This window comes from Podarcis tiliguerta (genome assembly GCF_965153285.1).
Source record: "Podarcis tiliguerta genome assembly, chromosome: 1".
NCBI lineage: Eukaryota > Metazoa > Chordata > Lepidosauria > Squamata > Lacertidae > Podarcis > Podarcis tiliguerta.
In genome coordinates this window covers 52,321,596-52,338,170 of record NC_139534.1, presented here as the reverse complement: position 1 = coordinate 52,338,170, position 16,575 = coordinate 52,321,596, and the positions used below count along the sequence as shown (strand labels likewise).

Sequence of the window (16,575 nt, the reverse complement as noted above, 5' to 3'; positions counted from 1 at the left end):
CTCACACACACACACACACACCCTCATTGCCCTGAGCTGCTATTAAGTAGTTGGGAGCCAGACCTCCTTGCTGGCTTGCAAATCATCTAGAGTTCGATTCTGCACAATCCATCTGGCAGGAATCCTCAAGGATATATGCAGAAGTCTGTGGATCACGTGAGAGTGGAATGACATAATGCTGCCTTGCGGAGTCCCCTGTATCATTCCTTTTGAACGAAGAGCGGGAGCTTTGGACCTATAGGAAAAATAGGACATATAGGGAACCCCCCCCCCCCCATGGATTCAGTTTGCTTAACCTCCCTTCCCCATTCAGGTAGAAAAAGAGGCACTGCCGATTTATAACCGAGCGTGTCACACACAGCTATTTCTGGTTGCTGCGCTCTTTGGGGGGATCGTGTGGAGATTTCAGTGGAATGTGGCCAAACCCTAGACTGTGGCTGCGCCTGCCTGCAGGAGGTGTAATTCAACAGCCTCCGCTAACGGAGCGATTGGTGTAACTTAATGGATCAGCAGCGAGGGGTGTGTGCCAGCCTCGCCTGGCGAAGTCGGTACGATTGGTCGGAGGCGGAACATGGATTGGAGAATGCGGCGAGTATAATACAAGGCGAGAGGGGCGTGGCCTCTCGTGTAATAGGGAGGCGTAACTTTTTTTTCCCAAGCAGGGTGTGGCCGTGGCTTTTTTATTATTGGCTTTCCCTGTGGAGGCGTGTCCTTTCCCTGCGTTGCGATAGGTCACTGGGGCCCCAGAGTGTGCTTTGCATTCTCATTCAGATTGGCTGGTTGGAGGTGCGCGTCCTTGTCTCGGCCTGGAGGGGGCGCTGATTGCCGGGTTAAGGATGGTGCAGCGGCCGTGGAGGCGGCGGCTGCCTGGGCTGTGAGCGCGGGGGCACCGGCCGGCATGGGGCGGTGGCGGAGCCTGATCCAGGCGCTCGGCTGCTTCCTCCTCTCGCTGCTGCCGCTCCTCGGGGCCGGCGCTGCCGCGGATCGTCCGCTGCAAGTGCTGCACGGTGAGATGGATCACCTGGGGGTGGCGAGGAGAAGGAGGAGGAGAAGGATGCAAGCGGGCAGGAAGGAGGGAGGGTGGCCAGAAGGGTAGGACTCTGGACGCCGGAGAGGGAAGGGGAAGGCTTCTTCGCTTGGGATGCTCGGAACTGGAGTGGGCGGGGTGAACGGGGGGGGGGAGGTCTTGGAGGAGCCAAGGAGCTCCTTCCTTCCCGGCTGGCAGAGATTTGGGGCAGCCCCTTCGCTTCCATATGGCAGCCTGGAGCTCCGCTTCCTATTTTTCGTGCACGCTGGAGCTCCCTAGTCCTGGTCTCCCCCCGCCCCCAAATAAATCCGTATTTCATTCCGCCCTGAGGATTGGAAAAGTATCCTTGGAGGAGGGTTGGGTTTCGACTATTAAATATGGTGGGGGTTTGGGGAAGGGGAGGTCGCTCTTAGAGGCGGGAAGGTGGTGGAAACGAAGGGAGATGCCGGCCCCTTCGCTCTTACCCTTCCCGCAGGTTGCTCTTTCCCAGTGGGAGGCGGTGAGAAGTGGGGATCCCTTGGTTGTTGTTGTTTTCTTTAAACAGCCCATGTAACATGTCTGCATCAGTTCCGCTGGAAACATGGAGTGAAGCATCTCCCCCCCCCCCATGCTGTCTCCCCACCCCCTTTCCCTATTTTGCTTCGCCTCTGAATCCTCCAGAATTTTCCCTCGGGCTTTAGGGTTCTGGCTGGGTGTTGGTGCTGGTTCCCCCTCCCCCCATCGCCCCCGGTTGCCCCCTTTTCCTTGCACAGCTCTCGGTGTATTTCTCTACCCACACGCACCCCACTCTCCCATGGGATGTTTTCCTCCTTTTCCCTGGTGCGGCTTCAGCCCCCGCCAAAGGGAGATTGTCACCATTTTGCGTGGCAGCCTGTCATGTGCACGTCACAGCGTTGTTAGCCTTGGCTGGCTTTGCCTCCCCTTTCTCTGTTCAGCTCCAGAGTAGACCTCTTCTCCCCCCCCCCCCCGCCGTGTTTTCCTCCTCAATTCAGTCACTGACGTCATTCTCTCTCGCTGGGCCTTTCTCTTCACCCCCCCTCCCCTTTTCCAGCCTGACCCAGCTGCCTGTTGCAAACATCCACTGTGCCCCTTTAGAAACTGCCTTCCTTCCTTCCTTCCTTCCTCTCACTGGCTGAAGAAAGCTGGGATGCTGAGAGGGATTCCTTCTAGGAAACAGCAGAGCTCTCTCCATCAAGTGCTATAAAAGTGCAGAGGAATAAGCTTAGCTTGGTACCTTCTCTGGGCCTGGTTATTGATTTCGGCTTCCTTCTTGGCAGTTCCTTATTTGCAAAATGAATCCATAGGTCACTTTTTCTTTTTAATGAGGTTGCATCAGGAAATGGCGCAGGAAGGTCAATGTTCCTTTTTCCTTGCAGCTCTCAAACTTGGGCAAATCTTCATCTTGGTTCAGTGCTTCAGTAGCACTTGGCTGAATAGGTTGGATGTGCAGCAACCCCTTCCAGAACCACCACTCAGCCATGCACTGAACAAATGGGAAGGTTCATGAATCTTTTGGATGTTTGCTCTTGGGCCACCCTCCTTTGCAGGCTGTCTTTTATTAGATGCCTTTCTTGGGTGGGGGGCATTCAAGAGGGCAAGGTTGTTGCTTGTCAGTTTTGGGAGAAACTGTTAACGTAGGGAGCTGCAAACTCTTTATTCCATGTTCAAGGAGGGAAGTGAATGAATTGATCTGCCATGTTGATGAATTTTGACGTAGAATGATTACTGGAAGCTTTTCACCTAATGTAGGTTAGGTGCTGAGGATGGACTCCTTTGCTGATCAGTTTCCTGCCCTGCTTGGCAGTGAGGGTGCACTAGAGACTGTGTGGTGGGAGGTGGGAATGCTGGAATGGGGGGGGGGGCGGGAGAAATCCCTCACACCGAACCCAGTGATGGCCATGAATATGAGTGCATTGCTTGGGCCATGGGCCTTTAATTCACAGGAACCACGAAGGACACTTGTGGCGGCATGGAAGCTTGAGTTGTGGCCAGGTGGTATAAAATCAAAGAGCTGAACTGGCTCATTTAAGGGAAGGGTTGGATAGGTCTTATCACTAGCCCCAGGGCATGTTGGTAATCTGCGTGTGGATACTTTGCTGGCTTTTTGTATTTAAAACTTGACCTGTGCTTTCCCTTGACCTGTGCAGATGCTGGTAAAGCTGTCTGAGACTAGGCTGAACAGTAATGAGCATGGGTTAATATGGGGGTAAAATTAAGAGATTTCCACCACATTTAGAAAATTCTGCCTGGTGGGTTTATAGACGTAGAAGGCTTGAAGGCAAAAATATTGAGCTTGATGTTTGTTGTTCAACCAAAGTCCCACTCCTTCTACCTCCTATGACATGTTAGAAGTCTAGATCAGTGTCAATGAATAGGATGCTTTTTGGCAACCTACAATCATAGAATCATAGAATCATAGAGTTGGAAGAGACCACAAGGGCCATCGAGTCCAACCCCCTGCCAAGCAGGAAACACCATCAGAGCACTCCTGACATATGGTTGTCAAGCCTCCGCTTAAAGACCTCCAAAGAAGGAGACTCCACCACACTCCTTGGCAGCAAATTCCACTGTCGAACAGCTCTTACTGTCAGGAAGTTCTTCCTAATGTTTAGGTGGAATCTTCTTTCTTGTAGTTTGGATCCATTGCTCCGTGTCCGCTTCTCTGGAGCAGCAGAAAACAACCTTTCTCCCTCCTCTATGTGACATCCTTTTATATATTTGAACATGGCTATCATATCCCCCCTTAACCTCCTCTTCTCCAGGCTAAACATGCCCAGCTCCCTTAGCCGTTCCTCATAAGGCATCGTTTCCAGGCCTTTGACCATTTTGGTTGCCCTCCTCTGGACACGTTCCAGTTTGTCAGTGTCCTTCTTGAACTGTGGTGCCCAGAACTGGACACAGTACTCCAGGTGAGGTCTGACCAGAGCAGAATACAGTGGCACTATAACTTCCCTTGATCTAGATGCTATACTCCTATTGATGCAGCCCAGAATTGCATTGGCTTTTTTAGCTGCCGCGTCACACTGTTGGCTCATGTCAAGTTTGTGGTCAACCAAGACCCCTAGATCCTTTTCACATGTACTGCTCTCAAGCCAGGTGTCACCCATCTTGTATTTGTGCCTCTCATTTTTTTTGCCCAAGTGCAATGTGTCAGAGTATGGTAGATCTGTACCTTTCTTTCTTGCCAAAAATCCACATGTCAGCATTCATATTGCCGTAGATGAAGATGGCAGAAGCATTTCCTATTCTTCTGAACTTATTTGCACAACTCATATTGCAGGGATAACCCTTTGGATGCTGTTGGGCTACAACTCCCATCACCCTTGACCATTGGCCATGCTAGCTGGGACTAATGGGAGTTGGAGTCTAACAGCTGGAAGGCCACAGATTCTTCACTCCTGAAATAAAGAAAAAAGGGTGGCTACTGATAACCACTTACCCAGTGGTTAGCTACCATGATGTTCATGTAATCACATGGCAAGCTACCCACCTATATTGTTGTGCCAACTGTTGAGGAAAATCTTTCCACACCAGCGGCGTAGTGTGGGTTGTCAGCACTCGGGGCAAGGCAAATAATTTGTGCCCCCTAACCCGTGGATTTGCGCCCCCTAACCCTAACCTTCAGATGTTGCGCCCGGTGCGGCCGGCCCCCCCTGCACCCCCCACGCTACGCCACTGTTCCACACTTCTGCACATCATCTGAAATCCAGGGAAGAGGAGGGGAAGTGGAAAGGTTCTTCTTGTCACGTAACAGGTCAATAGACAACCAGCTTGCTAAATATAGTGGCAAGTTGTTATTTGTAAACTTAGACAGCCTTGTTCATTCACTCAGAAAAAGAATAGCACCTGATTTATGTAACACAGACTCCATTCAGCACTGGCGTATATGGTAAAGAGTTTGAGGCAGTGCTTTCCAGGTTAGATTTGACATTCTGTCGCCCTACTTGCAAAATTGTGCAGTAACTAAGGGGAAGAAAAGGACTGTAGAGGCACTGAGCTGTGGCTGCACAAGAGTGAGACCAAAATATGGAAAGGTAAAATTATTTGTTTGGTCACCAATTTGCAAGAACGTCTCTTTGATCCTTGCCAGCATACTCTCTACCAGACTCCATAGTTCTGATGGGGAGTTGGTTTTGAGTGCAAACATTGTGCTCAGAAGTAAAAGAAAGACCTGGCTATCTGTGGTAAAGGAAAACTTATGCAACATTACCTGCCTGAAAATGGATCTGAAGTACAAGAGGTTGTGACCAAAATGTGAATGTATTTTAATGAGGTTTGGGCAGCTCAGAAATGGAAACTGAGCATATTCTGCCTGTATATTGTTTGTGTACATGCTGTCCCTGACATTGCCTGTTATTTAAGTGCTTGAATAACACATAACACCTAGTGTGTCTATTTTCCCCCTTAGCTTTCCAGCTGCACATTTTGTGTCCATCTACACACTAAAGAAACCCTGCAGCAGACAAAGAACTCTTCCCTGGTCAAAAATCAAAATATTGCACATGAGCCTATTTCGCCCTCATTCACTTTCTAAAACCCATTTCTTGCCCTTTGAGAATCCTAATGTGGCAGAATTGTTTCCCTGTTCTTTATTAGCTGCTAGGAATTGAACACCAAGTACTGTTTACAGGGGGAAGGCAATTGCAGCTTCAGCAAGCATTTGTAAACAGCAAGTTTCTCACGGCCTTCCACATTTTGACTAGAAGCCAAATCCTATTGCCAGTACAGCATCTGCAGTGATATTAATCTCTCTGTGTATGCATGTGTGTGTGTATGAGAGAGAGAGAATGTATTTTTAATGTAGCATTAAAAATATATCAAGGTTTAATGAAACACATTTTAAAAATAACTCTGCATGTTGGGCATACATACTGGGTGTACACAATTTGTATATTGTGGCTTTGTTATAAACTTGTTTTTCAGTCAGGTTCTGGAGTGCCCTATCTCCCATCATGTTGCTCTTTCACATCTATGTCTGTCAATCGGAAAAGCTGGGCTTTAAAAATACTTCAAAGTCTTCTCAATCTGTTTGGAGTGTGTGGGGTTAGGTGAGAAATCTGGCTTTGTGATACCAGGAGACCCACTGAAAGACTTCTGCAGGCCTTTTGCTATCCTGGCTTGCACGCATTCATAGGGAATACTCGGGCTACAGTGCAGGAATGAGGCAGCAGTTCATGGCTTGAGAACAGCCTTGCAACGTATAAATATTTTGGTCTGTGGCTTCCTGAAGGCTCCAAGCACTGAGGAAGGCCAGGGGGATTTTAAACAACAGTGCTTGCACCACACCAACTCTGGCTACAACACAGATGGAACTTCTTGTCTTCAACCATTTTGAGGGTTCTTCTCTATGTCTGTGGATTTCAGAACTGGGGAAGAATGATCAAGCAGTCCGTCTTGGGATCTCAACGCAGATGGGGAAAGTTTTTGGCTCCCCTTCTTGATTCTTGGAAATAATAATAATAATATTAATAATAATTTATTATTTATACCGCACCCATCTGGCTGAGTTTCCCTAGCCACTCTGGGTGGCTCCCAGTCAAGTGTTAAAAACAATACAGCATTAAATATTAAAAGCTTCTCTAAAACCAACACGACAAGTGACTATTTCCTAAAGCTATTAGCCCATTTCTTCCTTTCAAAAATATCAAGGATTATCAAGGATTATCAAATTAATCCAAGATGCCAATTGTTATGTTAACAAACAACCAAAAAATATTGGTATGATGGAAGAGCCACCAGCTGAAAACCTGCCCCACCCTGGCCCGGTTGTATTTGGGGTTTGCAATGCACAGCCCTCCTTGAATGAAGACCCGAACATGGCCCCATGCAGTCAGAGATACTCTCTGTGGACATTTGGAGGTGCCAAGAAACATGCTGGTATTTCCCCTGGCATGTCATTTGTGTGTAGGATCTCGAGAGGAGGAAGAATGGGTTGCGCTGTAGCAGATGAAAAGGAAGTACCTTGGACCAAGGAGGGGTATTAAGGTGAAACCATGAAACATGGAAACTGCTTCATTGTAGGGGCTTGGAAAACCTGTCATTGTCTTTTGGGACTCCCCTGATCTTGAGCCCTGTTAGCTACGTAGGAGCAGCAGACTCCCTTGGTTAATATAAATAATGTTCTACTGGGATAAATAGGAAAGGATGTGCAGAGAGAGGATTGTAGAAGGGACTTCCTTTCCTAATTAGGAGCTCTGCCTCGTCCAAGAGTGTACTCCTCCTCCCCCTTGTGGGGAACAATGCTGCCTAGCACCTTGGTGGTGGTGTAGACAGATTCTAAGGAGCTGCCACCTGCCGTCTGTAGTGATTGAGACCTATCCCCAACTAGCATCTTTTGACATTTTTGCTTAAATCTCATTTTGAAGGGTCCATATTGGACTCTGCTGAACATGTAACTAGAATTTGCCTAGGACAGGTGTGCTGACAGAGCCAGAGCCATCCTTGCTGTGCTTGGCTGCAGAATCCCATTCCTCTGGAGGCCTCTGACTCACGCCGACAAAGACGTCAGTGGTAGTGCAACGCAAGTGTGTTGCCGCGGCCTGCTCTGACTCACTGGCTGGGCAGCTGTGATATTCATTGTGGATGTGGCTGATGGGCAAAGAGACCTACTATTTTTGTGCTTTGTGCTCTGCAGCCTATACTGCCTTCTTCTACATTTCATGGCATTATAAATGAAGAAGAGAGAGAGAGACACAAACTACTTATCTACTTTTGAGACCGTTTCTCCCTGTGGATGTGAAACCACCTTCTAGCAACCTGCCTTCATGGGCTGTCCCTTGCACCCAGCATTTGCCAGAGCTGGGTATTGTATGCCCACATCCCCCATCTGTGTAAATTATAATTACACGCTTTTGAATCAGATGACCCCATAGGTTTCTCTCCAGTCCTGATACCCGTAGCATTAATCTGTGTAGTTCTGATGCATTGGAACACCAGGAATGCCAAACGATCCGTCACAGTTCCAGAGACTTCTTTGTGTGATTCATAGCCTCTCTGATTATCTCCTGATAGAAGATCTCGGGGGGGGGGGTAAGTGCCCCCCCACTGCTCTTCATTTTCCGAACCGCTCTGGGTAGCTTTTAGTAAGAATAGGACTAGGTTAACCCCTGGGTTTTCCACTTGTGAGGTGGGCCCCTGGGACAATTGTTTTATTTTAGCTGTTTGTATCCCATCTTTTAGGGCAAGCCCACACAAGGATGCTTACAATAAGAAATTATAAATTGGTGCACACAGTTCCAGGGAGGGAGGGAATTCTGAATCAGGCCCCCAACTTGTTAGGGCCAAATTAGAATCAACCTTAATTGTGTGAGTGCTGTTAATATGCATGGGTTTTGTTAGACAAATAGCTGAGTGAAGCCTATGCTGCTGGGTAAACATTTAGGGCCTGGGGAGGGTTAATTCTCTTATCTCCCTGCCAAGGTCTTGATGCTGCTCAAACTGCTATCTGCATTTCAAGGGAACATCCACTGCTGCCAGTGGGAACTTATGAGCCATACTAGTTTCCTCACCTTCGCTGTCCCCCAGTCACTCAATTTCCCTCTCTGTTGCTTTTTATATAGCAAAAACACATTGGGTGCCTTCATGCAATTAACATCACTTTTTAGTTTTCCCTGTTGCTAACCTTACTAAGGAGTCTTTGGTGAGGCACATGGTCAACATAACTGTCTAGCCTCCCAGGGAATGATTCGTTCTGCCACTTCTTTCATTATTTTGTATATGACCTTTTAATTGTTGAGCGGTTTTTAAAAATTTATTACCACTTTGGATTTTGTCCTTGTTAGCCACCTTCTCTATTCATTTTAAAAATACATTTTTATTATGCCTTTCTGCTTTAACAAATCACTGAAGGCAGCTCTTAAAATTTTAGAAGAGTCATGTACATAAAACTAACAATAAAACTTTAACTAAAAACAGCAGTAAGATCTTCAGTACAAAAACTGAAAATAACAGAAATGCAAGCAGCAGTTGTTCATGCTTAAAAAACACCCCTCAATGCCTTCTGAAATAAGGATATATTCACAAGTCACCAAAAGCAAATAGCTAAGTGAGCTTTCCAAGGAAGAGAGCTCCAGAACTGTGACTGCAGTAATTGGAAAAGCCCTGTCCTTTTGGTTCAAAAAGGAGGATAATAAACACTTGGACAAAGGGGCAGGAAGGAAGGTTCTCAGTCAGTTGCCAATACCAAGCCTAGCTTGGCTGGGTAGATATTGTAGGCTCAGGGCTATTGATATAGACTAGCAGTATCTGTATCCATATTGGATGGGTGAGCTAGGTTGTATAACAGTATTTTCTCCTCCCAGAGAATCAGTGCCACACCTGGAAGCTTCTGGGGATTTTCACATTTTACACGGCAATCACGTCTACGGCTTATATAGCAGTGTTTGCCTTGATGATTGCCATAAAATGAAGTGTGTGTGTGTACACAGGTGATAGATATCTGGGAGGGAGCAATGTCCAATTTAAGCCTTGATGCACATACTGTGTGTCCCTGTGCCTTTAGAGAGATGGGTCTGCTCTTCATGATTCATGGTAGTTGCTGAAAGACACCAACACACACATGGCAGGCATCTGCTCCATAAAATATGAATCTACCCTTAGGGAACGTTCTTAGTTTATATACTTCGTTCTACATCTCCCTCTTGTTTGCTATTAAATGTCATTTTCTAAATGTTTGAAAGTGGTGCCACCATTGGGGGGGGGGCAGGTTGGGGAAGAGTAGGAAATACTGAAAGCTTCACAAAGGAAAAAACATAGCAATGCCTTTTTTGTGTTGGTTTTGCCTCCAGAAAGGTATATCCTAACACCCATACACAATATCTGGTAATTCCTGAAACAGTTCTCCCAGATATTTTTAATTGAGATTTTTTTAAATTGAAACTTTGCTGCACAGATATTTTGCCTGATTCCTTTCCTCTGTTTATTTACTATTTTACGTGATAAGGCCCAGCTAATGAGAGAGAGAGGTGCTCCACCTTTACCCCCCTGTAGCAAAGCCATTCCAATATTTGGGGGAATAGGGAATGTGTTCCTGTTCTTCAAGTGGACTTAATTTCCTTGCCTCAGTTGTCGCAAAGATTGGGCCGGAAAGTTTCAGCACCATGGTTAGCTCCTTGCAGACCGCTTGAGTCTGACTTTTTGCTCAGCAATAAAGCACCATTGACAAGTTTAAAAGTTGCTTTCGCATCCTTCATTAACTCAGGGTTTAGAAAGGAATCCAGGCAATGTCATTATCAAAAGGTTGGATTCCTGTATTTTCTGTCAACCCTGCCCCCTCCTTTTTTTTTTTTTTTTAAAAAAAAGGCTAATCACTAGCTTCTTTATTCCATCATGGTGACCATTGCTTATGTCCTTGTCCATTGTCCTTGAAGGTGATGGTTATTGCTGGGTTAGATATAGATCCGTGTGATTAGATTATTATTTAACTTGTTATTATTGTTTAAACAGTTCATTTACCACTTGACAACAGTCATGTCTAAGCAGGGTAAAAGAAATACCTTGTATAAAAAAGTAAACACTTATTAAAAGTTTAAGTGCTTGCTGGAATAATAATTTTAAAAGTCATCAGTAGGTGCTGGAAGTCCAACAGGGAGGAGGCCTGTCTGACCTCTACTGGAAGGGCATTCCATAAAATTGGGCCCACAATACGGAGCACACTGCTCTTTGTGGATACGACTCATGCATCAGTGACTGCACTGTGGCAGTTGAGTCCAACAAGATCATATGTACATAAGGACATCCTGAAGGTAGAAAGAAATGAGTTCTATTCATTTGAAACATTGTAATATGATTTAGGTCTTGAAATACATACTGTTTGCTGTAGCCAAGTAGATTTGAACCCCTGCAAAGCAGTCAAGCTGGAGCATCTCTTTTATGAATTATAATACTGTCTCTCTGGAAAACTCTGGTGTGTCTCTGTCACTCTCTTTCCAGGCTGCCTATTTGACAGGAGACTCTGCTCCCAACAGGAAGTCTGTGTGCAAGGTAAATAAGCTTGGGATGGATTGGAATTAAGGGCATTAAGTCCATAGGGAGGCAAAGCACCTGTTGCTGCAGAGTGATGTACACTTATTTCCCCTGCTGTGTTAAAATATACTTTCTGCATTCGTTATGAAGTGGGGGGGGGGGGGAGGACCACATGTGCATCAGGCTCTGATCTGGAAGCCTTTCTGCCCCAAGAATGGGACAAGTGCTTGCCTCTTTTCCATGTTGGCATGTTTCCTTGAGATGCTCCTCGATGCTTCTCATATGAATTACAGCCTTGTTGTGATATTGGTCCATTTGGGCATTTAACGGTAGAAAGCGTGACTGCACACTTACCCTCACAAGACAAAATTATTTCACTTTCCCTGTCTCTTAGTGCAATCCTATCCAGGTTTGCCTTGGGCTAAATCCCACTGAATTCAAGGAGGCTTACTTCCAGGAAAGTGTATTTCAGCTTCAAGCTTTTGCATATCTAATTATCTTAGGATGGACTTTCGTGAAATTCAATGGAAACATATTGTATTCACACCCTATATTGAAGCTCCCCATAAGCTGTGCAGCAGCCTGCTAACCACCATCTCATCTGCCTAGCTGTGTGTTATTCTCTGACCCTACTTCTCTCTTCCCCCTCCTTTCACCGATCTTTCCACCCTGAGTTGCATGACCACTGTCTCATAGTCATGTTATCTTTGCAGATGGATTGTTTGGTCAGTGCCAGGAAGGTTCCCTTCGAGATAAGCCGTATTTCCAGGTTACAGCCTCTGTGCTCCAGCGTTTGCAGGATGTGCTGCGGCATCTCATGGCACAAGGTAAGTGTCTGTGCTTGAGGAGGAGGAGGAGAATTAACGTAAGATGAGGGAAATGAGCCAGCTCTGCACAAACCAGGAGAGGGAATTAAGAGCACTGTATGCCCCGTCTTGGCAACATTACTTGGGTGTCTGTCCAACCCCCCAGTACCACAGAACCTTCTACCAAGTGAGACCATTGGTCCATTTAGTGCAATATTGTGTGAACTGACTGGCAGTGGCAGCAGCTCTCGGGGTTTCAGATGAAATTCTCTCCCAGCCCCACCTGGAAATGCTGGGCATTGAACTTGAGATCTTCTGCATGCAAAGTAGATGCTTTAGCACTGAGCTATGACATCATGCTATAAATGCATACTATTATTAGGCACCTCTAACATATGCTCAGACTATGGGTTCCTCCAAGCTGGATGTTGTTGTTGTTTTTGGGGTGTGTATTTTGCAACATATTGTGGCAATAATAGTGCATTAGAAGTGGACTTATACTGGACCAACCACGCCTCAGTCCACTTTATTAGTTGTTCTGCGATGCTTCCCCAAGATTGCTGCATTATTGCACAACAAAAGCAGGACAAAAAGTAAACGGGAACATTTATGGTATAAATAGGTGCAGCATTTCAGCAGGAAGTTGTGGGACTTAGAAACAAAGCAGTGTATCTTCCCCAAAACTTTTGCAGGTGCAAACAGCCACAATACAATTCGCAATAAAATGGATGGGGCCCTGTATTTTACTATTTGTCTCTGGCAAATACCTGTCTCTATATTTTGGGGATGCCGTGCTAAAATCTTTAGTCTTAGTTTCTGCAGTTGGTCATTCTTTGGACTACAGCTGCTTCCCAAGGATTGGATGATATTCATAGTTTCAGCGCTGGATTCAATACTTGGCTGTTGTGGCCATGCTTTGACTTAGCTCTCCATCTTCATGGCAGGTTTATCATGGCAGGATGACCTTACCCAACACGTGATCTCCCGGGAGATGGAACGCATCCCCAGACTTCACCTTCCACCTCCTTGGGAGTCTGTAGCTGAGAACAGGTAAGGGGAACAGTTCATTTGGAATGTGAGCTTTTACTTGAGTTGCTGCCATTAATTTTCATCCAATATCTGCTTATCACAACTGAGAGGGGGAAATGTCTCTTGGAGAATAAAGGGGAACTCCCTTGTCTCCTAGCTGATAGTCATCTGTCTGTCTCTCAGAATGACAATTTTTAAGAAGGGACAACTCAAACACAAAAACAAGCACAGAGAAGGCTGTGCTTCTCTCAGCCAAGATCTACTTATCCACATTCAAGGGAAAGGAAGCTGTTGTAGGTGGTTTGAGATCCGACTCCAGTGCTCACCAGTACAACACTAATTTCAGAGCAGAACACTCCTCTTCCGGGAGCTTGTAAAGCTTGCAAGACATTTAGAAATGTCTTGTTCTTAAACTCTCAACGTAAGAACCACCTTTGAACAAATCTTAGGTCAACGTTTTATTCTCTCCACGTCTATAAAATCTCTTTCTCTTGCTTCTTTGTGGTGCTTCCCCCCCCCCCCCTTTCTGTACACAACTGTTTTGAAGGCAAAGACTCTTGAGAGCCCAAGAAATAAGGCAGCAAATCATTGTGGAGACAAACTCAAAAAGTGCCAGGAAGAGAACTGGAAATGTCAGGACTTAAAAATAAACAGAGACAGCCCACTATGAGGTTTGGAAACTCCCCCTGATGGTGTCCACAAGATGTCCAAGCAGTGGCCATCGATGCAAGAACACTTAACTGTATCAGGATGGGAGAACTTCCCTACAGAGAGTTAGAGGTGCTGCCACTGATAATATTGTAGCATGCAAAAAAAACATCTTGTTGGACCGGGAAATGTGAGCTTCTAGATGCCAAGCTGCATATTGATAGCATAATATATTGCCCATGACTGTTCTCTTTTCAGGTTCCCGCCTAGTCACCTGTCTCCAAGGAAATCCTCTTTGCCACCAGAGCCTGCCTCCCTCCAGACAGCTCATCAGCCTCCTCTCCCTCCAGTCCTCCTGCAGCGGTACCTGGAGCTGCTGTTGGCTTCTCAGCCTGAGCTAGGCTACAAGGAGCCCTTCTTATCTTCATATCCACATCACCAGGTGTGTCTCAGCAGTGGTGCATACAGAGTAAGGGCAAGGAGTCTGCACGAAGAGTTAGAAGGAGAGTCAAGGGCCTGTCCTGTGATTTGCAAAGTGGCCTGTTCAAATGGAGAGAACTGAATGTGCTTAGGAGGCCTAAGTTTTACTGAAGCGTTGAGTAGGAAGGAGTCACTTCAAAGCCTGAGCAGAAGTGTAACTGCTGACGATAGATTTTGGACTGCAGGCCACTGAATTCTAAACTGCACCACTTTGCCTTTGGAAAAAGTTTCTTGCCGGCTAGGATGAAGGATATTTAGAGGGGGTGGGATGCTTTGGGGTTTTATTTTAACCCATATGTTCCAATCAGTCACTTCAGTTGCTAATTTTTTACTATATCCTTTCAACCTAAAAGTTCCTTTTCTCATCTATTTCTTTTTTAGAAACCCACCAACTCCTTATTAAACCCCATATGCTTAACTGCACAAAAGCTTATTTCGCACTGTACTTTTGTTTTTTTACATTGCACAAAATGGGTCTAGCTGCATGTTAGAACAAACTCTTCTGCGAACACTTCTGTTTCCCTGTGTTCAGTTCAGCTACCCAGATGGTACCTTCCAGGACAACCCCAATGCTCACAGCGCTGAGCACCCTGTTCTGCTGGACCGAGCTGCTGCTTCTAAGGCCCTGTTTGGTGCCAGCACTGCTCCCTCCTATAGGGGGCAGCAGGGGCTGGATGGAGGTCAACTTTTCCAGGACCTGGGAGCACTTTACCTAACGCAGGAGCAGACAGGTAAATCGAGAACTATGGCGCAGCAGAAGCACGATTCCAGGATGGATGGCCCCTTTCCGGACTATGGCGACAACTCTGAATACAGAGGGGAGCCCCGGGCACTCCTGGCAGAGCCAGGTGAGACTGTTCCTACCTGTGTTTCACTGAGGGGTTCCTCAAGCACTTTGTAGCTCAGGGGTGAGGAATCTGTGCTCTTGTGGATGCTGTTGGACTCCTCCCATCTGCTCCAGTCAGTCTTGGCCAACGGTCAAGATTAATGGGAGTTGTAGTACAATGGCCTATGGAGGCCGCAGGATCCCCACCCCTGTTGTAACTTGTTATCTCAAGCGAGAAGCCTTGGTGCTGGTGGGGCTGCTGTTGCAACACCTTCCTCTTTCCCCAATTTCCCTTCCACAGATAGAGCACTAGAGAGGCTGGCAGCAGTGCTTGCCAGCTATGGCATCAGGCCCCAGGATCTCACTCCCCAGCATCTCAGCTCCCTTGCTGGTCTTCTCCGGCTCCTCCGGAGTCCAGGTAAGATCGGCAAGATGGTATATGTAAGAGGATCTGGGAGAAGAGGCAGCTGTGATGTCTATGGATGAAGGAGAGGAGATGGAGAGAGGGTTGTGTGTGTCTGGGGATAACATGGAACAATATCCGGACTATTTCTGCATTGACAAGGGCTGAGCTGTGCTATTACTGTGCTGATCCAGCCCTGCTCCTCACAATCTGGGGATAAATCTGAGTTGGAGCTCTATCCAGAACCTGTTTTTCTGTGTTGGTGCTTAGCTGTGGAGCCCATGAAGTAGTAATGAAAGAGAGCATGTACTTGCTGTATAGAATACCTTTACTGCTATGTAATCAAAACGCCAACCGTGCCCCCTCCTGCACATCTGGGAACATTGGGCAGAGGTTCCAAAGTGGGTAGTTTGATTTCCAGGTTGGTTTGAGGATTTAAGATCTCATACCTTAGAAACTAAATACTCTTCTAATTCTCTTCCCAGCTGGTAGGCTTGGACCAGACACTCCAGAATCTAAACGGGTAAGGCAGCTCCTTCTAGAGGCAAGGGGCAGTCTCCAGCCCAGAGTTCCTAAGGCCCTCTTAAGATTGTTGGAATTGGCTTTCACACAGTTTACAGGGGGCAAACAGTATGGGAAGCCTGAGTTGATGAACCACCGTCTTGCCCTGAGGAGTAGACTTGGCCTGTGCCTAACCTGTTCCAGTCACTATACTACAATCCTCCACAGCTAGTTTCTAGGTGGACAGCCTGTGGAGAAGATTGGGTGTGTGCCCCTGAGACCTGAAGGCAGAGCTGGCCAGCCTGAGGCTGATAATGAACAGGCACAGTTAACGACTCAGGGGCTTTGGTTGGAATAGAGGGCAGGAGCGATCACCCAACCGCTGGTGGTTGCAGATTGGAAGTGTTGAGGTGCTGGTGAGTGATGTGCCTCTTTCTCCTCAGGTGACAGAAGCTGAAATGCAACATGGGGAGGAGCTGGAGCCACCCCCCTCTCAAGAGAGCTATGTCAGTGCTGTGCCCACAGAGGGGCAGGTGCAGGCACAGAGGGCGACGCTTAGCCCAACTAAGGCCAAAATAACCATGACGACAGCTTCCCCAGAACAACCCGAGCCCCTCCGTGCTGGTGAGGGGGAAGCAGCTGGCCTCAAGAGGCAGGTGGCAGTGGTGAAGAAGAGCCACACATCAGTAGGGGGACCTGGCAAGGATGAGGACCGGCAAGAGACAGCGCTGGCTGCTGAGGAATACGGCTACATTGTCACTGACCAAAAGTGAGAGAAGGGGCGGGACATGGGGGGAAGGGGAAAGGCCAAGGAAATAGGAGTTAGGCCAGTGGGGGCGAGGTGTGTGCTCTCTAACATTTGGGAGATAGGGTGCTATTTGAGAGGTAAAAA

General features: G+C 46.9%; 1 protein-coding gene across 2 annotated transcripts in view; it reads left to right on the top strand.

Annotated features, from left to right (window-relative positions):
- Positions 1-726: 726 nt before the first annotated feature.
- The window catches only part of PTPRN (protein tyrosine phosphatase receptor type N), a 34,351-nt gene continuing 18,502 nt past the window's right edge, over positions 727-16,575 (top strand). The window contains exons 1-9 of one of the 2 annotated variants that reach the window (XM_083431984.1): positions 727-1,007; positions 10,958-11,008; positions 11,704-11,817; positions 12,741-12,846; positions 13,732-13,915; positions 14,486-14,684; positions 15,081-15,197; positions 15,668-15,705; positions 16,127-16,452. In XM_083431984.1, coding sequence (XP_083288110.1) covers positions 899-1,007; positions 10,958-11,008; positions 11,704-11,817; positions 12,741-12,846; positions 13,732-13,915; positions 14,486-14,684; positions 15,081-15,197; positions 15,668-15,705; positions 16,127-16,452 — 1,244 coding nt within the window. In that variant the 5' untranslated portion in view covers positions 727-898. Of the gene's footprint in view, positions 1,008-10,957; positions 11,009-11,703; positions 11,818-12,740; positions 12,847-13,731; positions 13,916-14,485; positions 14,802-15,080; positions 15,198-15,667; positions 15,706-16,126; positions 16,453-16,575 lie in introns of both variants that reach the window. The other variant, XM_083431983.1, reaches the window with a different exon arrangement.